Raw genomic sequence first — 27,076 nt, 5'->3', positions numbered from 1 at the left:
AGGCACCCAATGTGCCCAATAGCCTTGACGATGAGTTCGCAGGTGTTGCCCCGTTTTGCAACCTGATAAATTTCTCTGACGTTCCACCGTCTCCCAGAAAAGTTCTTCTGATGGCTGTTGGGTGGTGAGATTGGAGTGTAATTGGCTCTTGGAGTCCCGACACACTCCGCAACGGTCTATGCAGTGGATGAAGCAAGCTGCTAGCAATGGATTTTGGGGTGACACAAGCCGAGCAACTATGCAAGGCCGTGACTATTGTGGCGTGGTGATGAGCAAAAGTCACGGAAATGATGACCGACGGGGGTAAAAGGCAAAGGGACTAGATCCCGATGCAGCCATGTTTTTGTCGTGTGCTGGCAGTTTTTGTCAAGTGCAGCAATCGACATGCCATACATTATGGGGAAAAAATTAACCGCCATCATGCTGGCAAATGGTCCTGCAGACTGGAGGCTAAGGGATTTCAACGTTTCGGAGGCAACACCGACTGGCAAGCTGGGACGGAAAGATTGAGGCGCGATGGCCGTGACAGACAGGAGACATGGACATGGAGAGCTGAGATTCGTGTAGTAGCATTGCTTATGCTCAGCGAGGGAAGGCAATAGAGAGCGTCGAGCTAAGGGTCTGCGCCGTGGAGGGACATCTAGATAGATGCTGACATGGCTTGTGGTCAGACTCGATCCATGAACAAGCCAGGGTGTGGTGCGGTGAAGCTGCTCTCAGCCCAAGCCGAAATCCGGACAACTTTGGGCGGTTATGTCGTACATATATATGGTGCATTTGATACGACCCAGGCCGCACACGGTTGAAAGGATGCATCTTGATGTGTGTACATATATGTAGGTGCGGGCAGGGAGCTCTCCCAGCCAGGCGATGGCAGATTCATTGATTAACTATCCACAGGTTAGGTAGGTACAAGTCAGGTGGGCTGTACTTTCCCTCTTTGGTGACTACCTACTTAGGCATTTCTTCCAAAAATTGTGTAACTTTTAGATACATCGCAAGGGAAATTGGCGCTATAATTTGCCAATTCACTTCTAGTTATTCGAAATAACACGGCATTGGTTTATGGAGGGCAGCCAGTCAATCGCTTTACTCCGAGGGGCATTCATGAACTGTTTGTAATAGGGTACTGGCAGGCGCATCAGCAGTAGGAGCGCCCTCGGCCCCTCGTAGCTAATAACATGGAATTGACTTGATTGGTCAGACAACTTTGGTGCTAGGCGCGTCAAAACCACCCACACAGCACTTAACGCGCCGCAACTCGAGAGATGGAACCTCCACGATATATATGAAAGCAGATGTACATTTCTGGCGATTCGCTGCTCCATCATGTCCAGCCATGATGAGCTCAAGGAAAGCCTTGCGGAAGTAATTCAAGGTAGGTAAATAGCTCCAACTATTCAAACACCAATCCATGAACCCGTCCCTAACTCACCATCCTAGGCGCAAAGCTAAAGGCCAAGAGTCGCGGTACCAGTATCAAGCCCGCAGTCGAGACTCTGGGATCGGCATGCTACGAGAATGGCGTCTTGCCCCATGAACTGACAGAGCTCATCGACCTGGTCACCACCTCGGCCGGCAACTACCTGGACCAGGCCAGCCTCAACAGCATTATACGGAATCTCTACCCGGCAACAAAGGTAGCCAGCGAAATCGTCATCAAGGTCGTCGCTTGTCTGGGCCATGGCGTCCTAAAGCCCTCTCTGACCATCCAGGCCGCCCTGCTCAGATGGATCATCATGATCAACCACGTCATCGAGGGCAATGCGCTATCCCAGTCGTACCCGGTCCTTTTCAACCTTCTCGACACGGCGGCGCTGAGGCCATCCCTATGCCAGTTACTGGCCATGATCACCCGGCGCCGGCACGTACGCCCTCACCGGATCCAGACCCTCTTGTCCCTGAGCCGGCAGACGGGCAGCGACCCGGCCCTCACGGGCCTGCTGCGCGTCTTCAAGGACTACTACCCCGAGATCATCGTCGGCGAAGCGACGCGCGGCAAAGCGTCCGCCTTCAAGCACCCGGACCCGGCCTGGCGCGAGCGGCTCGACGAGATCCAGAGCGCGCACGCGCAAACGTCGCGCAACGCGAACGCCGTGCAAGATGCCTTCCACGTCGCGCGCAACGGCAACGGCGCCAGGAAAGCAACAGCGCTGATACCCGAGGTGCACACCTCCCACGCCAACGAGAGCTCGGTCACGCTCGAGGAGATCGAAAACGCCGAGGGGCTGGTCAAGGCCCTCGAGACCATCGAGATGCCCAACCAGCTCATCTCGGTCCTGGCCGATCCGCTGCTCCAGAAGCTTCTGCTGCTCCGGCCCGACGCCGAATCGCTGCAGCGCGCCAGCAACTGGCTGGTTTCTTGCGCGCAGGATCTCGTAAGCGGAGATGGCGATTCGGAGATGGAGGGCATCTTGGAGATCATGCGCGGTTATGCGAGGGCCACCAGGAACTTACCCCCGGTATTTCTTAGCTTGTTGAGTGAGGTGTTGAAGACGTGGAATGGGCGGGGGCAGGCCTCGATGCTCGAGGTGCTCTCCTACGTGCCGCTACCTTCGAGCGATTTCTCGGGTCTCTACGAGGCGGTCTTCCAGCGCCTCGAGGCCAAAGTGCTCGACGGCACCCCGAGTTCCCAACTAGCCGTCCTCCACTGCTACACCTCGCTGCTGCGAAACTGGGCCGCCTTCCTCCTGGCGCAACCGCAAGGCCGGGACTCTACCTCGTCGGCCATCCCGGACCTCGTGACCCACGTCAACAAGCTCGCCCTGACCGTTCTCCAGACCGCTGCCGCCGCCTCTTCCTTCCCGGCAAGCAATCATGACAACAACAGTAGTAGCAGTAATACCGTCGCGACGCACTCGGCCGTCCTCGACTTCTACGAAGAAGCCTCGCGCATCGCCTCGAACCCGCAGCTCCAGCGCCACGCCCAGATCGTCATCCTGCCCCCGCCCCTCGTCTACCTCCTGCACTTCAGCGCGAGCCCGGCGACGGTGTCGCGCCTGTGCGGCGTGCTGGCGCGGTACAAGGCGGGCTTCCAGACGGCCATGGCGGGCTCCCGCAACAGCAGCACGTACTCGGTCGCGTACATCAACGGGTTCAACGGCTTCCTCATGGACGTTTGTAATTGTTTGTGGCGGGCGCGCGCCTTCAACGCCCAGGACGCCAACGCGCACGGCTGCCTGCTGCCGCCGCCCTCGTCGAGGACATGAGTAAGTATGTCCGGGGGTTCAACCTCAACGTGGCCCTGCCCGCCATGTTCACGCTCTCGGCGTCGCCCGCGTTCGGGGCGCTGGCGACGGCCCACCTGCGCGACGTCGAGGCCGTCGAGCAGGGCCTCAACGGCGACCTGGACGTGCGGCACGCCGGGCCCGTCACCAAGTCGACTCTGGCCAAGCTCGCGCGGGACGGCGGGGTCAATCTGAGCTGGGACGACTACAGGCTGGGGGTCTTGGGCCATCTCGAGGATCACGGCATGGGCGGCGTGGCGGAGTTGATGAACTGTACCATGACCACGCTTATGAAGAGATCTTAGTGGGAAGGAATCAGATTGTTATGAAGAGGCCATTGTCCAAGTATAGTAATCATTCAAAATCCGACTTGCCTTTCATGGCAGTGTAATTTCTCTATAGAGTGCCTCTACATAACCTTGTATGTCTCCCGTGTTGAAAGGGGGTATCTGAAATGCAACCAAGCCCAACCCAGGAACTCTACCCTTTAGTCCGGTGATGAAACCGCACTGATATGCAGCTGTTGTTGTATCAAGAGCCCCAAAACACCTAGTACCCTAAAATGCCCTTTCGTATCTTCGTTGAGACTCCTCGAAAATGCCAAGGATCATGAAAGTGCCAAGCATTGTGAACGCCAAAGAATGCAAGTTAAGTGCACCCTCCATCATCGTCGGCTGCCCGCTGGCTATCCATTCCATTCCTCCTTCTCCATGGCTATCACGCCTACCTGCCTGCCTGCCTGCCTGCCTGCCTACGCTGTCTGTCGCCCACCAACATCCTTTTTTTTCCCTCCCTACTCGTCCACCCTCTTCTCCAGCCCGTACCCGCCCAGCCCCCCAGCCTCATACGACTTCCCCCTCCGCTCCGCGCTGGACCTCGCTGCGCGGCCCACGCGCCTTCAAGTCATCCTTGAGCCACCCCAACACCAGCTCCCCCAGCTGGCTGTTCCCCGTGCGCGACCCCGACGCGTCGCCGAGGAACTGCTCCGCGGGCCCCCACTCGCGGATGGTGCCGAGGTGCATGTGCACGAGGTGCGTCGGCCAGCCCGCCAAATTGTCCAAAATATGCGTCGCATACACAACAGTACACTCGCGCGTCTCGGTCTCGCGCTTCAGCCACCCGAGAAACTCGGCCCGCGACAGCACGTCGAGGTCGACGGTGATCTCGTCCAGCAGCAGCACGGTCCAGGGCCGGATCAGCCCCATGGCGAGCTGGACGCGGCGGCGCTCGCCGTCGGAGACGGCGTGCATGCGCCAGCGCACATCGATGTCGAGGACGCCGACCAGCTCGTCGCGGCGGGCCGGGTAGGCGTCGCCGCCCACCGAGCGCAGCAGCTCCTCGACGCCGATGTCGGTGCGCACGATGGGGTTCAGCACCCACTCAAGGCCCAAGTAGGTGACGCCCTCGAGGCCATCCGTAAACGGGTCCAGCCCGGACACCGTGATGGCGCCCGAGGGGGCCAGGCGCTTGCCCGCCAGCAGGCGCAGCAGCGTCGTCTTGCCGGCGCCGTTGGCGCCGATCAGCAGGGTGCGGCTGCGCGGCGGCACGGCGAGGGTGAGGCCGGTGACGCCCGTCGAGTAGTCCGGGAAGGTGTAGGTCAGGTTGTTGACCTTGATGTCGGGTGCGGAAGCCATCTTGACGTGGTAGGGCTTGGCTTTGCTTGCTTGCCCGTCTTCTTCTTGGGCTTTTCTTGGTGATGGTGGGGGTATGTTGGTGGGGTGAAAAAAGGTATGTATGAGTCGATGATTTTGATAGCGTGACAATGTAGCCGATGCACAAACTAATGGAGAAATTGGAGGACGCTTTTCATAATACACAATGAATTAATCTTACTACTGGCTCGAGACGAGGAATAGGTGTTCTCAAATGCAACTCACAATGGCAGAAGCACGCAATATATTCAGATGAGGTGGAATGCCGAAGCCGATAAATCCAAAGCCGAACGCTGGATCCAAAGCCGACAAATTGTAAGACGTAAGAGGCATTCTATGGGGCCTTACCTCTAACCACATGGGGAGTATTAGCACTCTTGCTTCCTAACCATTCATTACCCAGAACATAAGTCAGTGTAGAAACAATGCCATTATCGTGTGCGTCACCGATTCCTTGGGAGTCCAGGTTGATCTTTGGAGTTTCTAGTCTGAATGTGCTCCCACTATGCGCCGCAAGACTGTGGTACCAATTGCTAAAAGGACGTATATACTTCCAAACATAAGTATCTATGCCGGTTCATTCATACTATATACCCGTTTTCATCTTGCGCGGTATACCTATACGATAGCCAATAGGAGAGCCAATTCGAATGGGACACATATACTTCGATCCGCTTATGGGAACAGAGCAATATATTTCGGCTTCCTTACTCGTGCAAGAACCAAAAGCCCAGGGTCCTGCCAAGTATAGGCCGCACAAGATAGAGAAGCTTGGCAAGCAAGTGAAATCACATTGATCCTCATCGGCGCAGGAGAGCGGCAGATGTCTGCAGTGGGGGATGATTGTGTCTAGATATATGATATCGGTCGCCCCTAAGGTTTTCCAGCGGAGCAACTGGTAATTCGATAGTATTTTCCCGGTCCTAAACATAAATTTGAAAAATGCGTCCCTCTGAGGTTCTTGTCACCGCCACTGCCAGCGCCGCCGTCGTGGCCGCAGCCGCACCCAACACCACCTGCAACTCCGTCCAAATCTTCCTACTCCGCGGCCACGGCGAGTCCATCCCCGGCCTCCAGACGAGCATCACGGATGCCATCAGCCGTGATGATGTCTCCTCCTCCTGCAGCTTCCAGTCCATCGCCTACAACGCCCACGGCGACGCCGCCACCACCTGCCAAGACCAGCACGCCGGCATCGCCCTCCTGCGCGGCGCCCTGACAGCGTACGCGACCGCGTGCCCCCGCGCGCGCCTCGTCGTCTCTGGCTGGTCGCAGGGCGGCGCGCTCGTCACGGACCTGCTCGCGGGCGGCGGCGGCGGCGTTGAGCTGACGGGCACTTGTGTGCAGCCCGCGTCGCCGGCCCTGGCGCCGGACGAGTTCCCGGGCCCGCACGTCGTGGCCGTCGTGGCGTTTGGCGGGCTGCACCACAACGCGGGCATGCCGTGGAACGTGGGGAACGGGTCGGCCGCGGACGGGGTACGTCTTTCCTTTCCTTCACTCTTCTCCTGTGTCCCTTATACGACAATGACGACAGAGAGGAGGAGAAGAAGAAGAATACAAGTAACGAACATACTAACAAAATTCACAGCGCTACCCGCGGACCGAAGCTATGCTGGAGAGCCTGAGTCTCTGGGCCGAACGCTTCCGCGACTACTGCGTCGTGGACGACCCCTTGTGTGCGCAAGGGCCTGACGCTGCGGCGCATTCAAGTTACTTCCAGTCCGCGTATTGGCCGGGACTCGTGGCCGAATACGTGCGAAGTAGACTATAAGGGGGGCAAGGACGGATCGGCATTTATAGACATGTGCTTCTTCAGGTTGGACGATCCAGCAACGTACTGTCCGGTGAGGCGACTCTATACCATATGAAGGTCGCAATTACTTACCCAAGATCACAAACCAAATATGTCTAGATCCATATATGAGGCGGGCTACTTTTTACATTAACTCGATATCAATATCAAATAATATCGTCTTCTATGTTGAAAGTGCTAGCCGTCTACCCCGGACGAACGATCAACACACCTAAATAAAGCCTGTGCCCCCCACTTTCCAAGAACGGCGCACATTCCGCAGTGGGGGTAAGGGCGCTTTCATCAGCGTCACCAAAGCCAAAGTAGATTCCGCTACGCTACGCTCTCAACACTGGAAATACCTACCACTTCACTTACACGTTCAAACCTTCCCTTTCTTGCCCGATCTCCCCCAACGACAGATCATCATACCTCACAGAAGCAATGGTAAGTGCAGAAGCCGCCTGCTATTAATGGCAGCCTACTAACTATGTATTTAAATCGACAACACAGCCCGCGAAACGAAAAGCCTCCGCCCTAGCGGCCTCCTCAGCAGCAGCACCCAAAGAGCGCCAGTCCAAACTAGCCAAAGAGCACAGCATCACCGCGCGCGAAGAAGCCGAGATCAAAGAAGCCTTCGCGCTCTTCTCGGAGCCCATGGACGGCGAGAAGGAAGGCGTGATCCCCACGAGCGACGTGCGGCGAGCCATGGTGTACGTTTTTTACTTCTTCTCTTTCTTCTGTTTTCTCCCCCCCCCCCCCAACCCTCCCAAGCCAGCTATATACACACAGACAGCTATACTGACGGGCTGACGACCGAACACCAACAGCGCCCTGAACCTCACCCCCACCAAACCCGAACTTCGCGAATTCCTCTCCATCCTCGACCCCGACGACGAGGGCTACGCCCCTACGAGCCCTTCGTCGCCATCTGCGCCCTCAAGCTGCACGCGCGAGACGACGACACGGACGAGACCCACGCGGCCGAGGTCGACGAGGCCTTCCGCCTCTTCGTCGGAAATCCCCCCAGAACCAATGCGGGCGGAGAAGAAGAGGTCCCTCCTCCAACCTTGACGCTGGGACACCTCAAGCGCGTCGCCATGACCCTCAAACAGGACGTCGACGACCAGCTCCTCAAGGACATGATCCTCGAGGCCAACGGCGGCGCCGGCGTCGGCCGGGGCGTGGGGCGCGCCGAGTTCGAGGAGGTGATGCGCAGGGCGGGGGTGTGGAAGTGACGAAATGAGTGAATGGAAGATACCTACATATATGGCGCCAGAAGGTGAAAAAAAAGGAGTCACAAAAAGGTTAACAAAGGGGAATAAGGTTACTGCCAGACCAGTGTCCCCATAGTGCTTGCTACCTAGGCACCCTTCCAGAAGCCGGTCTTGGCATTGGATCATGGTAGAAGCGCTCGCTCCAAGCAGGTGCCATTCGCGAACCGCGTGCGTGCTAGTATTATTATGCATCATGCACCGGCGGGCCGGGGCCGGAGATATATGAGGTGCTCTATAATGGAGCTACTACGCGGCTATAGGGGGTACGAACTTCACGACGGAGATAATACATGTATTACTGGATTGGGATGTTGAGACAAGAGGACGGCAGTGGCAACGGCGAAACATGATACACTGTTTTTCATATTGGTATATATAGCAAGACGTACTATAGTTTTGGTAGCCCCTTTTTAGGATGTTTTTTGGTTTGTTTGGCCTGTCATGAGAGATACGTGAATCTTGAACCAACGCCGTCAATGCAACTCGTTGTCGTAAAAAAAAAATGTGAGGATATCTCAGCAACGACAAACATGATACCTCCAGATTTCTGATTCCCGACCCAAGATTCCTGCTACCGATGCAGTGCTCGCGAGACAGCCCCTGGTTCCCCTAAGTTCTTCCTCGGCCCTCTCCTCAGATGACCTTCTTCCTACCACACACCCTCGCCAATTATCCAATACTCCAACAAAACTTTTAAGAAGTTTCCTCGTTGGCCGGAGTGACCTTCACGTTCTCGTTGGCGTTGGCCTTGTTGGCCTGCTCGTTAGCCTTCTTTTGCGAGTCCAGGACCGCCTGCAGCTCCGGCGGAGCCTTGAAGCCGGCGTGGTCCGAGTGCTTCTTGTAGAAGTAGTTGTCGGGCTTCGGCTTCAGGTTCTCGGGCAGCTGCTCGAGCACGCACTCCAGCATGGCGTCTATCGACTTCTGTTTCGAGGCATCGCGGTGCCAGATGGTGATCAGATGCGAGTTGAAGCGGACCGAGAGACCAACACCACAAAGTTGGTCGCCTATACACCTTCATGTTAGTCGCTTGCTTGCTTTTTGACTTGCTAGGATCGGAGAAGAGGAAACTGTAATCTCTTCTTCTCCAAGTATATGAATAAAACGTACCCTCTTCCAGAACACTCTGCAGCGCCTCGGAGATGGCCATGAGCTGGACACGGTCCCAGAATTCCGAGCCGTTGGCCTTGGGCACGCGGAACGTCCAGCTGCCGCCGAGGATGTTTCTGCGGTCCTCCCAGACGGGCTTGAAGCCGTTCTTGAAGAGGTAGACGGACTCGCGCATCTTGATCTGGTCGACGGGGAAGTTGTTGTTGTAGCGCCAAAAGTCTTGCACCGACTCGATCTTGGTGTCTAGCTTCTCGAACGAGACCTGGTAGGCGCCATCCTCCGGGGGCTTCTGGTCCTTGGCTTGTCTATAGTTTTGAGAGAGAGTTCCATGGTTAGCCATCAGCACACGGAGACACAGAAAGGAGGGGTGGAAATGTCCCCAAGAAGAAGCAGCAGAAGGGCAGGGCAAGTTTTGAGTTGCAACAGGCTCGCTCACCTATCGAAGTAGACGTCCCAAACGTGGTGGGTGTGGAGCGGGCGCATCGTCTTCTGGAAATTCCGCAGGGCATCGCTGCGCTGTTCGGCGGGCGAACTGACGTTGGGCGAGCCCGTATCCGAGCTCTGGGAGAGCGAGGACAAGCCCCGGGTGAAGAGGGTAGGACGAGTCGCCATTGTTGCGTGGAAGGTCGGGCTTGCGCTCAAGTAGGATGCGAGTAGCGTTTATTCTAGTTCTAGATCGAGAATTGGTATGGCCGTTGGGGGAAACTGGTAAGCCACGTCGGAACAGAGAGGGGTGTGTGTTCCTAGATCGAATCGAGCTAGATGCTGCTGGATTACACGAGTTGGCTGATTCAGACGCACGCAGACCAAGAGGGCGGGCCGGACCGTAGGTTGGCTTTTATTAGGGGAGGTGAGGGGTCGTAAGGTAGTGGTGGTATTTTGGGAAAGGACCGGGAGGTGAAGAGAGGGAAAAGAGAGAGAAAGGGAATCTCGAACAAGAGAAACGGTTTATTATCACCAATAGCAGCTTACTGGTGGTGGTAGTAACAGAGTAGTACAGTACCACGTAGTAGCACAGGCGTCATAAGTTTCAGAAGATATAACACAACCATTGGGTAGGGAAGGCCATCCAGCACCCAGCGACCCGCGGGACCGGAGCTGAAGGGCACAGAGCACCGAAAGCCTCCTCCTCCGCCCCCCAGGGTACCTGATGAATGTAATCAATCAGGTGCGATGAAACAGGCACAAAGCAGCAAGCCTCTGCAAAAGCCTGGGTTCGTCCAGTGAAGGTCCCTGTTTCTCGAGCCCTTCTGGGCAGTTTTGGCCGCCCAAAAAAACCACCTGGACTCCCCGAAACCAGCCAACTAAAACCCCCTAGGGGCCTTCGTGGCGTAGCTGGCAGCGACAAATCACCGGGTTAGGCACCCCTGTGCCTGCAAATGGCCCATGTTACAGCGTACACTTAGTGCTTAGCTCCATGATCACAACCGGGCGATCAGGGACGGTGGAACACGAACCTACTGTAGTAGAAATGGCCCCTCCTCATCCTGAAGTGGCCCCCTATTTAATATTTATCCCCAGCTACATACTTTGCCTACCTACCTATCAAGCAGCAGAGACGACAGCCGACAACGCGATTCGACGATCCAAAAGGTTGCGGGTGTGCTGATCCTTTGTTTCTTTTTGATTTCCCGCCCGAGGTAAGCAGCTTGCAGTCCTGACATGGAACAAACAGCGTGGCTTAACTTTCGATCGATCGATTGTAGTTGACATGTACAGTGGTCCAGGGACCTTCTTAAAGTTGGAGGACTGGACGTTGGGGTCCAGTCTCAGGTTCCTGGTAGCGCGTCCGCCCGCGGCAGCTTTCCTGCCCCCCACCAAGCAGTGAGTGGGTAGGCGGCTTTCTTATACCCGAACCGCGGCTTCGATACAACGTCCACGACTTCGAGTTCGGAGATCACGATGGTGACCACGTTCAATGTTTGAATACGGCAGACCATGTGCATCGCATTAGGTAAGTCCCGTAGGAACATACATAGTACGCATTTGTACAAACGCACTTGCCAGTGATCGGTATTCAACAGACGGAACTTGGGACGATCTAAGCCTTTTTCTCTCCATTTGCATCAATATAAGAATCGCAGCCGTACTTTGACAGGTTTCACTCCTAAAACCCCACGGACGATCAAGGACGGTTTAGGTTTACACCAAAGTAGAACCTTACAAGCTTAAATCCGCTTCGCAGTCTGTAGACCACCGCCCATCCGAAACAGCATGTACCTCATCGTAGCCTGCCGCTATGAGATGTTCCTCCTGGCAAAAGTAGCGAGCACTAAGTTATCAAGTCACCCGGGTAGTTCGGACGGTATAGTATATCGTATAGAAGAGCGTTTTCGTGGTAGGACAGCTCCTTAAGACATTTCATCAGCTACCTGTTGTCGTTCAGAGGATAGAAAGATGGAAAGAGAGATAAAAGTCGTGCATTTTCGGACGATGAAACACGGCACTACGATATTGAGAACTTGGGATGTATGTATGTAAAGCATGGCGGTCTGTCCTGATCTAGTCCAATAACATGTTTCTTAACCTCAAAGAAAAGTATAAAGGCATCGTTCTCTCATGCCTGATCACATATAAGCTTACAACAAGAACATTCATGTTCATGTATGAGTAAATACACACTCTCTCGAGTAGTGCCATACGCTGCTTACGTACATACACGTAGAAAGGGGTGTGGTTTGCCCCGAGTCATTCGCCTCCCTAAATTCCACAAGGGAGTGTTTGAGTCGAGGGACTCGCAACGCGAATCGCTGCCGGCCCTGGTTGCAATGTGTCTATGCACACTACACGCTGCGAATCTCAGGCAAGCCAACGCTCGAATGGTCCGGCCGGTCAGATGATGTGTTATGATGCTGTCACCACTGTCATCTGTCAATGGATGTGTGCTGTCAACTGCTTTATTCACGCCCCTAGCAGACGGCTTCGTTGATAACCGCGAATCGCAAACGACATATAAACGCCAGTTGAAACTGTAGCGGGATGCCTCTCTTGGAGCATAGCCTATCATCCTAAATCAGCAACACATACACCGCGAGCAACACCATGATGTATATATAGCATTAGCTCATACCGGACCCCTCCAATGCCCCCTTTCCCTGGCATACGTATGAGCAATGCGACGCCTTTAGTCACCAGTGCCATCGTACTGCACTTTCACAGGCAAGAAGCACAGGCTAACATGGTTGAACTTCATGATCTTTTTTATTTGTTTGTCTGATAGAAGATACAGCTGTTGAGCAACCTCTTCCGGAAGCCCCGTTTCCACTACCGGCCAACCCAATCTCCCCCCGAAGCGTGAATCTCCAAGCCTGAGACCAAAGCCCAATTCCTCTCTCCGATCGGAGCCTTGGAGCACCAGACTTCATTATAGCCAGCGTAGATCGGACGTCCCGATCCTGGCACTATCTCAGGCCCATGGCCTGGCTGCCGCAGGCTCCGGCCCGATATCCTGATGGGTTTTGGTAGATCTCCTTGCCATGTATTTTGTACCATAGTGAGGGACAATCTACGTTGAAGGGCCAAAGAAGGTGGCACAACTCGTAGGACCATGGTGCTGCGAGTTGCGGGCGAGCCTTCTTATCCCCTCCCGGGCTCTATGTGCTGTGCAGAAACATTAAAGATAAAAAAGAAAAGCCCACTGTCAGTAGCAGGCGGGTATACTGCTGCACATCGAAGCGATTCTGTTCCGAGACCATGTAAACACCGTCTTGCGCGGCGTAGTGAGTGAAGTATTGTAGAGCTGTCGAGTCTCGTAATAATCACCGTGACTGCTACCAATGGATATCGCAGCCGGCCACGCCTTGCGGCTTCTCGTCCCGGCGAACGTGGGACGCTCCAAGAGAAGTATACACAAAAGAAACCCATTATGCAGAGGGAAATCAGTGGTATCAGAGCGTGGACGCCAAAGTGTGAAATGCTTGCTTCGCCATGCAGTTCGATCGAGGAATACACTCGATGAAATAGACATTATGCTGAGAACGCCTGGAGCAAAGCAATGCGTGATCCGTGATATGTGTATATCTGTGTTTTGTGCTGAAAATTTCGTCAAAGTCATCGAGTTGAGGTCATCATTGCGAGGCGGCCACACACCAGTGGCGGTGGAATGCCCAGGCACTCTTCTGACACTCCTTGCTGCAGTACTTGGTACGGCGGCAGCGACGGCACTTAGCAAACTGGCGCGTGAATTCTTCCCATTTGCCGCACTGATAGTAGGCACATTGTCGAATTCCACCCCGAGTATCATCCTTCCGGCAAAGGTTACGCATAACAACGCCAGCCCAGTATTGCATATCGGTGCTGTGGTATCGGACTGTGAACTTTTCCACCAAGGGGAAAATGTTGAAATCATTGGGCAACAAGTGCTCCTCCTCATATTCCCGGGGGCCCAAAGATTCCATAGTCACGTGGTCACCGTCGAGCAGCTGCAGTTCCTTTCCGATCTTGAGTCGCGGAACCAAATGGCTCTTTTGGAAATACGACCTCAAGTTGCAGTACTTGGAAACGTATGCAAGCAGTTGCAAAGACATCAAGACGTCTTCTTCCCGGGGCATGGCCGCCAGCATCTGGGGGTTGGGCGGTAAGGGGCGGTCCAGCAAGTAGCGAGGCACACTCGAATGGTTGGGCATTGTTGGCTGGGGGGTAGGAACAATTGGCCGGTTTGGAGACAATCCAATCGCAGGGACTGGCGTGGGCGCCACATTCGGGATGCTCCCGTCCACAGGTGCTCGGTGGGTGATATTGAACGTGCCGGCATCGGGTACCTCAGATACTGTGGGAGTCGTCAACTCGAGGGCGGTGCCAGCCAAAGTGCTATCACCCTCTTCCATGGCAATATCCTGGAAGTTGACAGTGGTCTGCACCTCCGCAGTGCCAGACATCTCGGCATCGCCAGATTCGTCTGATTGCACGCTATCCGTTTGTAAATCATCGGTATCAGCAGTGGAATTCTGGTGTCGTATCGAGGACGCCTCCTAGAACGAGCATTGGGCCCCAGGCTCGATGCAGGGCGCACTGAAGGGGACCGAATCTGAGGCGGCGGGAGGGGTGTTGTCGGCGATGTTGGTTGCGAGGTCAGGCTTATGTTGGGAAGTACCGGTACCATCGAAGGCAGGCGATCGGCATCGCGGACGGGGCGGATAAAACTTTCGGTGCCTTCTGCGTTGGGCACCGCGGTCGCTAGTGGTTGAACGACTGGGCGCGAGGGAGAAGCAAAGCTCTGGCGACCCTCATGGCGGTGATGATGATGGTGGTGATGGTGATGGTGATGCCTGTGGCTGGGCACCGCAGAAGCCGAGGTAGAAGCTTCGGCGGTTGTAGACTGTTCAGCGGCGGCGGGGGCAGCAGCCGAAGAAGATGATGAGGCGCCACTGTACGCGGCGGCCGAGATATCGATGGACGGCGGAGGAGCCTGTCGGCGGAAGGGTCGCTGCTCAAAGTCTAGACGCCCTGATCTGTTGGCAAATGACGATGATGATTTTGATGACGACTCTCTGGTGGAATGACTCCTGTGACGGTGGTGGTGATCCTGCAACTGCTTCTGCTTGGCCTCTTCGGCCTTTTCGCGACACTTCTCAATCACCTTGATGTAGTTGTCGAGGATTGTGGCAATGACGGGCACCATGTCGGCCTCAACGACTCTCGTCCGGACACCTTCGGTGCCACGGACCCCAATGTTCACGACACATTGGAAAGCCAAATTCCATTTCCACATATCCATCATGTCTTTGCTGCGCCCCTGCTTCAAGATGCACACCAATCGTTCGATACCACCGTCGACCGTGAGAATGTCTCGGATGCGGGCCGATGATGTGGTGAGGTATGCAAGGTGGTTGAGCGAGTTGATCAGCGGAAGAGTCGACGTGCAATCGAGCGCCCGGCGGTCGTAAAGGGCCGTGGTGATGCCCACCGACGCCTTATTGACGTTGGGGATACTGAAGTTGACTTCCCTCATCTTGTCGGCAGGCTCTGAGCCGTGTCAGAAAAAGTGATAGGAAGATGGGATCAATCCAATCTAAGGAGGGAATTTGATGGGAAAAGGGCGGACTCCGGTATAGTATATAAGAATACAAGAAGACCACCGATAACCAGGCAAAGCCGTTGAATGGAAAAGCAGGCGATGCTTGGTTGATCGGAGAAGGGAGGTGTTTGAGGGTTAATGAGGAGAGTTCATGCACTCTCGAGAGAAAGGGAAAAGTGGTCTTGTGTGCCGAAGTATTCGTTTTAATACGGTGCGACTACCCCGATTTAAGGATCCTGGCGATTGTCGTCGGAAGATGCTGCACCACAACAAGCAAGCAGGCTCCTGATTCTCTTGGGATTGTTTTTTATTGTTCAATAAATTCGGCAAGGTCCGCAATCCAGAAGGGGATGTGAGGCAGCAGTAGAAGAACAATAAGTTTTCCGTCAGGTTTATGTCGGTTGGCGGCCGAAACTCGGGTAGAGGGCGATCAGATTGTGTAGATGAGGCCCGATGAATGCGGAACTATCTCTCTTTCCAGCCAACCCGTTTCAGATGCTGAATGGGCAGAAAGGCGTTCGGCCGGGACTCGATGCTTCGGGCGTCGCGTAGTTGTCGGTTCGTAATAGTTTACTGGGAGAGACGAGGATGGGAGAAGAGCGCCTTCGCCTCGGAAAGGGATCTTCCAATCTCCTGATAGAATCACAACGAGGAGCGGAAACCGGGCAGGACAAGCGAACCCAATGTTCCCAACTACCAAAAGACTCAGAAAAGATGAACGAAGAAACCCTCCATCAAGCTTTGTGATAATAGCCCACACAATAACAAGGAAGCGTACAGACACAACAGCATACTACACGGAGAGTGAAAGGGGGAGTGATAGCGACGGCCGTATCGTTAGGATGGGGTGGTGAAACGAATTGGTGGAAGAGGTTGGAATGAATCAATTGTTGAAGACGGACGGGATGCTTACGGATGGAGCGAAAAGGGACTACGGCTTGTCTACATAGGTGGTGTGTGTGCAAATGACTTTAGGTAATCAGCACCTGGCATTGCGATGAGGGTCTAGCACCTATTGCAGTTTAGGAGGCATGCTCCAGCGGGCCTATTAGGGAGGTACTTCCATTGACTGGGCAGTGTTTGGGGTTTTTGCATGCGAAGGAGAGGAACGGCAAGTACTGGCCGGGGACGCCTTTTCCCAGGTCCAAAATTGCCTGTAGGCATTCCACTACTAAAATTTTTAGGTGCTCTGTGACGAACAGGAGCCTGGAGAACCTTAAAACCGTCGGCTGGGACTGGCTGGAAATGGCAGGGAACTGGCTGGAAAGGGTGGGAGCTAGCGGCGAAAAGAGAGAAAAGAGAAAAGGGACTGACTGGGATGATGGTTTCGGGTCTTGCATTGTCGCCCCAACTGGCTGCCTATTGCCTAACCTACTGCTCTCCATGTTGCACTGAACGAACTGTCCATACGTACCGCCTGTGTGTTCTATGTCAGAACCATTGCAAGCTGCTCGGAGAGTCAGTCCCGCAGAAGGCGGCTCCCCCAGTAGTACAGATGAAAAATAAGATCTAGGTACAGTATCGTTTGCATCCGGTCTAGCCAAGCCTCTCTTTTTCACCCTAATGATTTTACAGTCTCGGGGCGCCGTGGGATGGGATTTGGAGGTTTCCAACGTTGTCTAGCATGCCTAAAAAGTACGTCTTACCACAGGCTTGGGTGCGCATGGCAGACATCCCCCAAAAAGGAAAGAGAATTTATGTAGCGACTGGCTCGGCTTGGGAACCACCAAACAGCGGTGGAGGCGAGACTGGTATGAACGGTCCCAGTGCTAAAAAACCAATGGGCTTGGCCTAATGAGATTACCATTTGATGCACCTTGACTCAGGCACTTGACCAAATTACCGTCGGGACTCTCTACTTGCCTACCTAATCTGATGATGTGCTTGCACGTCTTTCTGCTTCCAAAAGCAACGGGATGCGCGTAAACATAAGGAAAACCTAGCATGGCACAACAGAGTTATATCTCACAGCTGTCGACGAAACGCGGGTACCTATGTATTCCGTCATAACTTGGATCCTTCGGCCTCGAAGGGGGGGCTGCTCAGTTGGGTCGAGCTCGAGGTCGGGCAGCACCAGGAGACAAGAAAATAAACCCTACCAGGGACTGCAGACAAACAACCACCATTTTGCCTTTAATGAGAGGAAAGAGGGGGCGAAAGCCTCGAGTCTCTCGTCGTTTTTTAGAACATACTTAACAGCAAGTAACAAAGTGATAGTGATAATAGTAGCAGATCGTCCTCCCATATAAGTCAAAGGGGTTGGTTGGGCTCACCCAGAGAGGTCTGTCACTGCATTGGCACACAGCACGAGAAAAAGCAATTAGACCGAGAATCGGCACGCTCGACGGGATTACCTAAGACTTCGCCCTCCTCTGCTCCGGGCGCCTAGCAGCGGAGCTTTGCCCCGGCATATGGGATGCTGAGGCTCGAAAGCATCATGCCCGCAAACTTCGACTTTAGGACCTGACAGGTCCCGAGCACCTTTCCGCTGAGTTCAGGATCCGGCAGCTAAGAAAGCTATCATTGATGCAAGGAAGCTGTGTGTACGTACATATGTAAGTCAACGGTTTCTAGACATTGGGATTGATGGTTGGATCGATAAGAAGGCGAACGAACAAAGAAATGTCAGAATGTGTCTCAGACCCGAACGCCTGCCAGATGTTTTAGCACATGTCTCGTCTCTCCGTCATCTATACGATCAATTCATCCAAGTATCAAAATAACTGACTATAGCTATACTTTTTGGGCTTTTCTAGATGCCCTACTATAGACAGACTATATGCCCAGTTCACGCTCTACTCTACCTACTACATGACAGTAGGACATGCCACGAGTAATTCGTGGTGGGGTCCCGATTTCACTGGATTGTCCATCGTCTCCCTCCTACCCCAAGCCCAGACCCCTAATGCCTTCTCCCCTATGTGCCAAGTCGAGGGTGAGGCGAATAAGAACTACTTCCCGTACGAACACGCATCTCTGCATGCAACGCAATGTGCAATGCGCATGCCAATGTGGTCTCGGCCGACTTCTGTGCTTCTTGGCCGTTGAAAGATCTTCTCTTTTCTCATCCTCCACTTTACCGTCAGAGGCCAGGAAATCACCCCACACCCAGCTTTTTGCCAAGCCCGTCCGTGGGTGATTTGCCGCCAGTAATTCCCCCGAGCTTCCCCCCCCCCTCCGTCCCCCCCAACCACATCGAATCAACCAAAAGAACCCCCGACTTTCGAGGTACTTGTGTGAGTGTGAGGTGTGTCATGTAACCTACGCCTACGGCCAATGGCGAGCTGCCATCAGTCTGAAGCCCAAAAGGCAATACCGTAGGGAACAGAATAAAAAACGAGAAGGAGGTGAGCGGATATAATATCCCGTTCTCAGTCTTATTCCCTCATGAGTGTGGCAGATCTTTAATCTCTACCTGACAAACTGCTGACGAGTTACACACGATATTTCATCTCGAGCCGCATCAGGCGCCGTCTTCTGTCGTTGTTACTAAAAGAGCTGCTGCTAACGGTTCTGTGACAGCTTTGGTGTCCACCGAAGACGGGGTGCCCTATCAGGGGCCACTTCTTTCCTCTTGCCGGCCCCTTGGCCCTTGTGCTTGGGGTGGCTGGGTCGGTGCCTCCAGCTGGGGCTAATTGATACATCCTAGGATGTATCCAGTCGAGAGACATCTCTCATCAATCCATAAACGGTTCCCCTTGCGAACCCAGCCGCGGTAATTCAGATTCAGTAGAAGTAATAAATGACTCTCTCTCTCTTGTGCTCCCCTATGGCGGGTACGGCTCGTGGCCTGATTGTCGAAAGATTTCAGTACAATAAGCCCCCGTTCCTCGTGTGACCTCATCGTGGCTACACATTCCCACCGTCGAACCATTTAGCAGCCAAAGCACTAGGCAAGGCCCTCGTGTCTTGTGTGTGTCCAATCTTCCCGGTTCCCAAGCTTGTCTAACAGTTTAAAAGAAGAAACCAACGAAGCGGTGAAGGGCGGACAGGCAGGCAGGACCCTTCATTTCACGCCTCACCTTAAGGACCGATTCATGCTCCTGCATTGGTATTTTCTCTCTCTCACGTGGTAGTCATCCCGATGCCATGGATGGGCCAGAATATTCATGGGCATATCTATCTTACCGTAACCCACATCGTCATCAACCCCTGACGCAAAGAAACAGCCTCTCGGTACCAGCAGCACGGTTAAACCCAATGAACAGTAATGATCCTTCTTCCTCCTCCTCCAAGTTGCCGCAGTATGCGGCCGCAGAGGTAGCCTGCGTCCTCCTCACTCACCCACTCATTTGCTGTCGAATAAGCGCGGCTAAGTATGTGAATTGAATTGAATCCTGGCGAACCCTTCCGGGCCATCAGCGAGCCATTCAGTTGGTAAAGCAAAACACAGAGGTGCGATGTTGGTGTTTCGCTCTGTCGCGCTCCTCTCTGTTTACATGCAGATCCTGTGAAATCTCTCTCTTTCACATTGGCGCTTATATTATTGCATACATACAAGTACATCCACGGGGATGAAATGGTGAAAAGGGGGATAGCCTGGCAGCGGCGCTTAACTTTCACTCACCCGCGGCAGACTTTATCGTTGTTGTTTATAACCTTTCGCTCCCTATTGGCCTACTAGTCGAGAGAACCAAGCGCTGCGATATAGCCACTCAGGCCAAGAGGACAAGAGACAATAAAAGGGGCGTGCGAGAGCTGCCAGATCTCCTCCTCCCGCGGCAGCTCGTGCAACCCCGGCCTATGTCTTCAGTACTCCGTAATGTCATGGCAATGATACCAGGTCCAGTGCGGTATGTAGCTGCTAGGTCCTTTTCTCGGCGACGCAGTTCGGAAACCGGCCCAAATCCAATACAGACAGGACGCAAGGACGCAAATGCATAGCAGCATAGTTCACATGGCTGGGATCGGTCTGCCATGTTATGTTACAGGGCCGAGTCGCGTCCGTGCCATGCACTTTAATGTACCTTGCTCCTCCACTGCGGCCGCAACCTGCCAGCCACCATCGAAGATTCGAAGCCCATAACGAATACCTAGCGAGTAACCTAGGCAGTAGGCTATCAAGCTATCTGGCTGGCTGGCTTGATAGCCCACCTGACTGACATAATATTCGACTTCCATAAACAGAAGAGAAGACATGTTCGTTCCATGTTGTCTTACCAGCTTACATACTGCTTATGCTTACTGACTGTGTCGATAAAAGAAAGAAGGCTGGGTGCATGGAACAAGTGTCTAATAATTCCATCTTGGGTGCCCCCATCGCGTAGTCATGGTCACAGTCAGCGGCCAGAAGCGACGCCCGCGCCCCAAGCTTTTGTCTGCATTGGTGAAACGTCATTCGTCTCGACTTGAGGGGTGATCGGTCACCTCAGCCAGTTGTTGACCGCACCCAGAGCTCCCGATCTTGATGCATCTCTCTCTCTTTTCGGAGGGATTTCCGAGATGATATGATTGATGAGCCTCCGGAGTTTTGCCTGGTTGCCTTCATGGAAAATGACGTTTTGCATACACCTAACGTCTAAATGCCATCCCCCATGTTGTTCGTCATCGTATGCGGCGCATGGATTACGGCCGAGCCTAGTAAGAGCTTTCCGCATTGCGCACAACAAAGGCACTGTTCTACATTTATAATCCTGATGTTATGATATTCCCTATTTGAACTGCCCTGATAGTGTAATCAACATTGATCAAAACTCCAATACATAGTCGTCTATCCCGCACACTGCCGTAGCTTTCTGTCTAGTAGTCAGACAGAAGGAAACCATATATGAGCTGATGAGTTTCGCCTGTGACCGCTTCCCCACGATGCTACTGCAGGCCTCAGCCGACTTGAGCAAGCTAGACTGACTGCATGCTGGTCCGTGAAATTGGCGTTCATGCGCTTGTTCGTTCATGCCGTGGTGCGTAGCATTGCCTGTCACCGGGCCGGCTCAAGCAATGAGCTGCCATGCAAGTTCGGCACGCCCTTTCTCTTCTAAATCCACAAGTATAGGACCTCCAGGAGGGAATGCATAGCACAGTAGCCTTGGCACAAATAACTGAGTGGACCTTGCAGTATACTACTGTACTACTATGAAGTCACCGTCGATGTGGCATTGAGGATTGAATCATTCTGCCTCTTTTATTCCGTAGTGCAACAATACATCTCACGTGTGGATCAAGATATCAAGCACAGCATGAGGCTACGAATGTCTGGAACTATATCCGTCACTGGTCATCATACCAAAGCTCATGACTTACGTGTCGCCGCACGCCACACGTACTAGTACGAATTAAGGCTTTCCGAATAGGGGCACATCAGTAACCACACCTCATGACAGGTTGGAAAAGCACGTTGGTTTCTATAACGCGCACTTTCCTACGAGGGACGATAAAAAAGACTGTAATTTTGGACTTGGGGCAGGGAGTCAGCGTAGCCAGTCAATAAATAGATCACGACCATAGTGCTTCAAACAGGGCACGACGTCTTGGGTGATATGTCCCTTGCGAGGGTCTGGACCAGGCACGACGGAATCGCAGAATGAGGCACATCAGGATGGCTGGAATGGATTCCAGAATGTATCTCAGTTACTCCCGCCGATGCTATACAGGACCATACAAACCACTAATGCCCGCCCCTGTCCCCCTGAAGATGCGGCTCATGGCCTTACTATTATACTAATCGCCGTTGTCCATGTGCGCAAAAGCCACCGCTCCCTCTTCCCGATATCAACCATGATATTAGGTCCGTCTCTTACTCACTGCTCCTGAGTGTTCCGGTTCGGCGCTGCACTGCCACCGGCCGAAGAAGCAGCACCGGCATCTTGCCCTCCTTGTAGGTTCATCGCCCCGATTCGAGATACGATTGATGTTCCGACCATGTCAATAGCGCCTCGGGGGCTGGCCAAGCTGGGCCCTTGAGGTGCCGTTCCTTGCACCCGGAACAGCTTGATGGCGGTCCCGTTCCAGACACCGGCAGTTCCCTTGGCGATCTGCATCTCACTGGCAAAGGCAAACCCCCACACCAGCGACTCGTACCAGCCAAGAGCCAGCGGCGACCATTCAAAGGAATGGACCCGGATAGGCGTAGGTCAATGCCGACAAGATCGGCATCTCGGATTTTCTGCATAATAGCTGGAGACGCGGCGTCCCCAGCAGCCAGGTCCTGGCGATTAATCAGCACTGTGAGTTGCTGGATGACAGTCAGAACGGTGTGGAGGGGCAGTTCCGGAAGCCAACTCTCGATCCAATGCGCCGACGGCTCAAACATGCCGGGTGCTGACCCGCCTGCTTGGGCAGAGAAGCCGCTCAGACTGGTAATACTGTTCTGTCTTGAGAACGAGGGTGTGCCGGCGGGCATCTTTCCTCGAGCTTTCTCCGACATCCCTCTTAGTTGCGTTGGGACGGCGTCCTCTGGATCGGCAATCGACGAGGCTCGAGATGGAGGCTGCCTAGGACTTGATTGAGCGGGTGTTGGACGCTCATCATCATCATCATCATCATCCTCGTCACTATCATCTTCATCATCCCCAATGGCAAATGTGCCATCTTCCGGAACGTCACTTAGTGTGGGTGTCCGAGGTTGTGCTGTGGTAGGACTTCGCAGGCTGTCCACGGAGTCCCTTGAACTGAGATCTAATGGATCGGTCGGCTGGCCGGACTCCTTTCGCTGGCGGTTGCGTCTCTCGATCTCCGCTTGGCCACTCTCAAGTGTAAAGGAGCGCAATGCTTCGAAGCGTTTCTTATGTTTGAGGATTGTGTAGACGAATTGTGGGTTTGCTACAGCGCGTCAGTCAATCGAATATGGACGTGACATGTCTCAGTGACTTACTCTTGTATTGATGCTCAATGATAGCATTCATGGATTCCAGCAATGATCTCAGGAGATCGTGGTTGCTATCATTGGCCAGGAGGAATGACGGGGAGGACATGGATGAAAACAATTGCAGAAGTCTAGAGCACGTAGTTCCGTTGATACCTTCCAAGTACGCTGATATATTGTTGATCACAGCCAACAGAGCTGGGTAGATGACTGAGAGTTTGCCTTGGCTCGTAGTTATGAGACTGTAGATGGACTGTGACTTTTAGTATACACATGATTTAAAGGGGGTCTATCTACAATACTTACTTGTATCAAGAAGTCGGCATAAGTTCCTTTGAACCCAGCAATCCTGATGACCAGCGGTAGAGTGTTTTGACCCTCGAAAGATTTGTTGAGTTTCATGCCGAATTTCGGTTCTACGCTTAGTGTCTGCAGGAGGAAAGCGCACATGCGGACGACACCTTGCTTCGAAGCGTCCAACTTGTACTCGGTGGCGTAGAAGAGTATCAGGATGAGAAAGTCGTGAGCTCTCTCCGTGTCAATCATGTACGACCTGAACCGCTTGTTGCACTGCGTGATCTCCCAGAACAGCATGATGGTCTCAGGTGAGAACTTAGTTACCGCCTGTGTTCCGGGTATATAGGATGTGGTGTTCGCGTGGAAGGGCTGATTCAGAATCCGGGTCATGCCATCCACGATGAACTGGAAGTCCTGAGGCCGGTGTAGCCTGCCAAGAAAGTGCCGATAGTAGTTCTTCTGTGATGTGCCGGAGTTGGTCTCGGGGATTGGATAGAGTATTGTCACCAGCAAGAGCTGCAACGTGTATGTCACCAGTATTTCTTTCGGATCCTTGAACACCAGAGCATTGTATGGCACCCTCCAGCTCGCAGGGTTGTATTTGAGTGTCTAGATGGGGTCAGAGGCTGTTGGCTATATTACTGGTAGGGGCAAAACGTACCGTATTCAGCAAAGAGCATAACACTGACAGCACCACTTGCTTGTCTGGGCATGTGCAGAGGTAGGTCAATGCCTTGGTGCCCTTAGTAGGCAAGACGCTGGGTGATTCGTACATGCTCTGGCCGGCCAACGTCAGTAGCAGTCGGAGGATTTCGCTGCGGTTGTTTTCGTGCTCCTTGGTTGTTGCCACCGCCGTGTTGCAGCCCACTCCGCTCTGCCATATGGCATATGTGACTTTGGGCTTGCCGTGTGGTTGCTTGGGCACCGTGAGGTCCGAGAAGAATAGCAGGTCGATGAGGGTATCTATCAGCTCCTCTGCCAAGGGTTTCGCTTCCTCGAACTCGTCCGCTGGTGGTTTCGTTTCGGCTTCGTCGACCTGCGCTTCGTCGAAGAGCACCTCGTTCTTCAGAGTAGCTCGTCTTGTCCGTTTCCGCCTCGTGCCCCAGAAGAACTGGTCTTCCCAGCCCTGCAGGCTCTCTACCTCGTATATATACGGCAGTATACGGGTCAGGACCCGAATGCAGTTCAAGGCATCTCGCTCGGGTGCAAGCTCGGTGTCGGGAAACGAAGGATGATGGCGCAATATGAACAGCCGTGAGGTGACGGCTAATATCAGCGTTTCTAGATTCTCTATAGCGTTGTCCCGCGTTCGTCGAATATCAGCCGGCGCGAAGAGGCTGAAGATGTCTTCTGAAGATTCCGGGAGCTCCCAGAACTAGAGAAAATGGGGGATCAGCTTGTGTCATCTGTGCGACATGGGAGATGGCGTACCTGGGTCCAATACTCATCGTCGGCGGGTATGTGTCTTTCCTCTGAGAGCCTGAAGATGCCCTTCTTAAATACTAGCTTGGAGTCGCTGGCGCCCATGGTGGCAGCGTCATAGCATGGCACAACAGTCTAGGGCAATGGGCCAGACCTGGATGGGTACTCGGCAAGACAATGTATGGAGAGTTGTATTTATTTACGATACGATGTTGCCGACGGGTTGCGGCGCGATATGACGTTGAATTCACGGACGTGGGAACGAACAGGCTGTGGACACACTCTGCATTGTATTCAATTGATGGCAGACCAGATAACGGCCTGGTTAGCGTCATTTACGGTCAGGCCAGCTCATTTTCCCTCATCAACCCTCAGCAGCTCTCCCAAGGATACATGTCCTTAGGTTAAGGAAGCAATGAGCCCCGTGTAATGCACTCGTCTCACAATAGAACCCAAACCAGACGAATTGAACCATAAATTGCAACTGCTTGTATGATCTGTTTCGAGTCTCATAGTAAAAGTCCTTTTTCTACCTTGCAGTGTTAAAAAAGCGTGACGGACAATCAATCTCGACTTTTGGTAGGATAACGGATAACGGTTTCTTCCCTAAAGATTAGGTAGGCATGGGGGGGATTGAGGTGCCCACCTATTAATCAAATCACCAATTAAGTACAATCGATAAGTCCCACTCTACCAGCCGTATAAATATTTCCCTCTCCTCCAGTCCTCTCTACTTTCCTCTCTTCTTTTCTTCCCCATCCTGGTGCACGGGCTTTACGCATATCAGTGAGGATTCGTCCGAGATTGCGTTTTTGCTAGTTGAAAACTAAACTAAGACCGCTCCTACTTGGCTTCGGCCGGGTAGGGAATTTTTGTAACCCTTATGCTGAGTATTGCATCTCTGTTTTTTCCTTTTTCATCGCAGCCGGTCCTTCGTGGATCGATGTGAGGAAGAAGGCGTCCAAGGGCACAACGGCAAACGAGGATCGGATTAGAGGATACAGCAGGTTATCGAATCGAATTACGTATCGGACGAGCTGGCAATGGAATTGATTCGCATGAGAACAGTCAGCTGGATGCTGCCAACGCGGTGTTCACAGCACTTGGGATATGTTTACCCAAGGGAGCATGTCTACTATGCCTGTGGTCCTCAAGTTTACAAGTTGTCGCCACCGTCGTCTCAATCTTTGCTACTTTCTCTGCGCACCTCGACCACCTTGCTCATCAGCTATTGTATTCGTTCTGAAAGAGGGCATCCCTCAAGAGGATGGACAAGAGAGGCCGTCGCCGATGCCCCAGGTATGACCCGACAAGTTAATCAAAAGGCCTGTCGTGTACACCACATGATCGCGAGCGACCAAGAACGTCCGAAGCATAATTCCATCAATTCAATCGAGCGTCTCAAACAACAGCAGCGCCTTATCCCTGAAGCCCGAAGCAGCGAAGGGAATGCGGATTTGACTGGGCAGATTGAACACAAGCTTCAAAGAAAACGGGTTTGGCCATGATTTGACCACGCCTCCCACGCCCGATGAGATCATCCAGTTCGGTTGAATAGGCCAAGATCTCACTGTAAGCGAGATGCTAGATCACCCATCTCTATGTCGTATTTTCGGTAAGGTATACACTTCATCAAGTGGTGCCAACGCAAGTGGTGCCAAATTCACACGAGCATGCCTGAACATCTTCGACTGGGTAGAATTTGATTCCAAGTCTGGTCTTCTATCTCTCGGCCTCTTTTCGTGGTCGGTTTTAGACTCGTTCGTATCACCTATTCCTTATCGGTCGTGCTCGGTACTGTGTACCGGGGGTCGTCGATGTCTCGATTCAGGCTACCATGGTCGGTGATGGTTTCGTGGATACAAGGGTGGTTGACCGATACTGTAGTGGTTGGTGTAACGTATGAAGGACGGTCCGATGCATTTCTCTATGTCACTCGAGTTTGATGCACTTTTAAGTTATTGATTGAAGCTGTATTGATGTTGGCGAAGGCGAGTCTCGAGGCCGCTTCGCACCAGCCATCAGCGGGATCGTTGTTCGTGTCTGTCCCTCGCCTTGATCCATTTCCTCCCATCAACACGGTCAGGTGGCCCTCGATGTTCTACTACATCAGGAGGGGACCAGACATGTATAGTATTCGTGAATAGGGTCAACAGCAATCGCTCCCAAAAATCACCTGCCTGCTACTTATGTGAGTCTAGATGATGAGCTCTCATGTCCTTCCCAGTGACTGAGTCACTTGTTACAGCCACACGAGGAACACACCTGTTTAGGGCGTGCCATCAAGGCAACAGGATGAAATGTGGTCATACATCACCTCGTCCTTACCAAGTCTCTACTGTTGATACAAATGTCCTTTATACCCTTGGAAGACTGTCTCTCTCATCATAACCACGGACTAGGTAAGTCAACATAAAGTACCAATCGTAGGCCTATCAACTGCAGCCACATTTACATGCTGTTTGTTCCATGGTGTATGCCTTGC

The 27,076-nt window shown here is 53.3% G+C and overlaps 8 protein-coding genes across 8 annotated transcripts; 4 read left to right on the top strand and 4 right to left on the bottom strand.

The window, feature by feature from the left end:
* Positions 1-1,329: 1,329 nt before the first annotated feature.
* PG994_014393 (uncharacterized protein) lies at positions 1,330-3,209 on the top strand (the record flags this gene model as incomplete). The annotated part of the gene is made up of 2 exons (XM_066865802.1): positions 1,330-1,378; positions 1,444-3,209. 2 exons carry the CDS (start codon positions 1,330-1,332, stop codon positions 3,207-3,209), a joined length of 1,815 nt encoding a protein of 604 aa, XP_066708931.1.
* Positions 3,210-3,253: 44 nt separating this feature from the next.
* Positions 3,254-3,532, top strand: PG994_014392 (uncharacterized protein; the record flags this gene model as incomplete). Its single annotated transcript, XM_066865801.1, has 1 exon — positions 3,254-3,532. The coding sequence occupies one exon, from the start codon at positions 3,254-3,256 to the stop codon at positions 3,530-3,532; it is 279 nt and encodes a 92-aa protein (XP_066708930.1).
* A 537-nt stretch (positions 3,533-4,069) lies between these two features.
* On the bottom strand, positions 4,070-4,861 carry PG994_014391 (uncharacterized protein; the record flags this gene model as incomplete). Its single annotated transcript, XM_066865800.1, has 1 exon — positions 4,070-4,861. One exon carries the CDS (start codon positions 4,859-4,861, stop codon positions 4,070-4,072), a length of 792 nt encoding a protein of 263 aa, XP_066708929.1.
* Positions 4,862-5,821: 960 nt separating this feature from the next.
* On the top strand, positions 5,822-6,650 carry PG994_014390 (uncharacterized protein; the record flags this gene model as incomplete). Its single annotated transcript, XM_066865799.1, has 2 exons — positions 5,822-6,355; positions 6,468-6,650. The coding sequence occupies 2 exons, from the start codon at positions 5,822-5,824 to the stop codon at positions 6,648-6,650; spliced, it is 717 nt and encodes a 238-aa protein (XP_066708928.1).
* Positions 6,651-7,115: 465 nt separating this feature from the next.
* PG994_014389 (uncharacterized protein) lies at positions 7,116-7,909 on the top strand (the record flags this gene model as incomplete). Its single annotated transcript, XM_066865798.1, has 3 exons — positions 7,116-7,118; positions 7,185-7,384; positions 7,468-7,909. The coding sequence occupies 3 exons, from the start codon at positions 7,116-7,118 to the stop codon at positions 7,907-7,909; spliced, it is 645 nt and encodes a 214-aa protein (XP_066708927.1).
* A 732-nt stretch (positions 7,910-8,641) lies between these two features.
* PG994_014388 (Eukaryotic initiation factor 4E) lies at positions 8,642-9,667 on the bottom strand (the record flags this gene model as incomplete). The annotated part of the gene is made up of 3 exons (XM_066865797.1): positions 8,642-8,952; positions 9,056-9,360; positions 9,492-9,667. 3 exons carry the CDS (start codon positions 9,665-9,667, stop codon positions 8,642-8,644), a joined length of 792 nt encoding a protein of 263 aa, XP_066708926.1.
* A 3,455-nt stretch (positions 9,668-13,122) lies between these two features.
* PG994_014387 (MYND-type zinc finger protein samB) lies at positions 13,123-15,005 on the bottom strand (the record flags this gene model as incomplete). Its single annotated transcript, XM_066865796.1, has 2 exons — positions 13,123-14,022; positions 14,067-15,005. 2 exons carry the CDS (start codon positions 15,003-15,005, stop codon positions 13,123-13,125), a joined length of 1,839 nt encoding a protein of 612 aa, XP_066708925.1.
* A 6,803-nt stretch (positions 15,006-21,808) lies between these two features.
* Positions 21,809-24,696, bottom strand: PG994_014386 (uncharacterized protein; the record flags this gene model as incomplete). The annotated part of the gene is given in 6 exon segments (XM_066865795.1): positions 21,809-22,042; positions 22,054-22,829; positions 22,882-23,125; positions 23,179-23,778; positions 23,831-24,544; positions 24,601-24,696. The coding sequence occupies 6 exon segments, from the start codon at positions 24,694-24,696 to the stop codon at positions 21,809-21,811; spliced, it is 2,664 nt and encodes an 887-aa protein (XP_066708924.1).
* Positions 24,697-27,076: the final 2,380 nt, after the last annotated feature.

The sequence above is a fragment of the Apiospora phragmitis genome (genome assembly GCF_038363925.1).
Source record: "Apiospora phragmitis strain CBS 135458 chromosome Unknown utg000013l:1.0-2965645.0:1.0-2969333.0, whole genome shotgun sequence".
NCBI lineage: Eukaryota > Fungi > Ascomycota > Sordariomycetes > Amphisphaeriales > Apiosporaceae > Apiospora > Apiospora phragmitis.
This window is presented reverse-complemented; position numbering and strand designations above follow the sequence as displayed.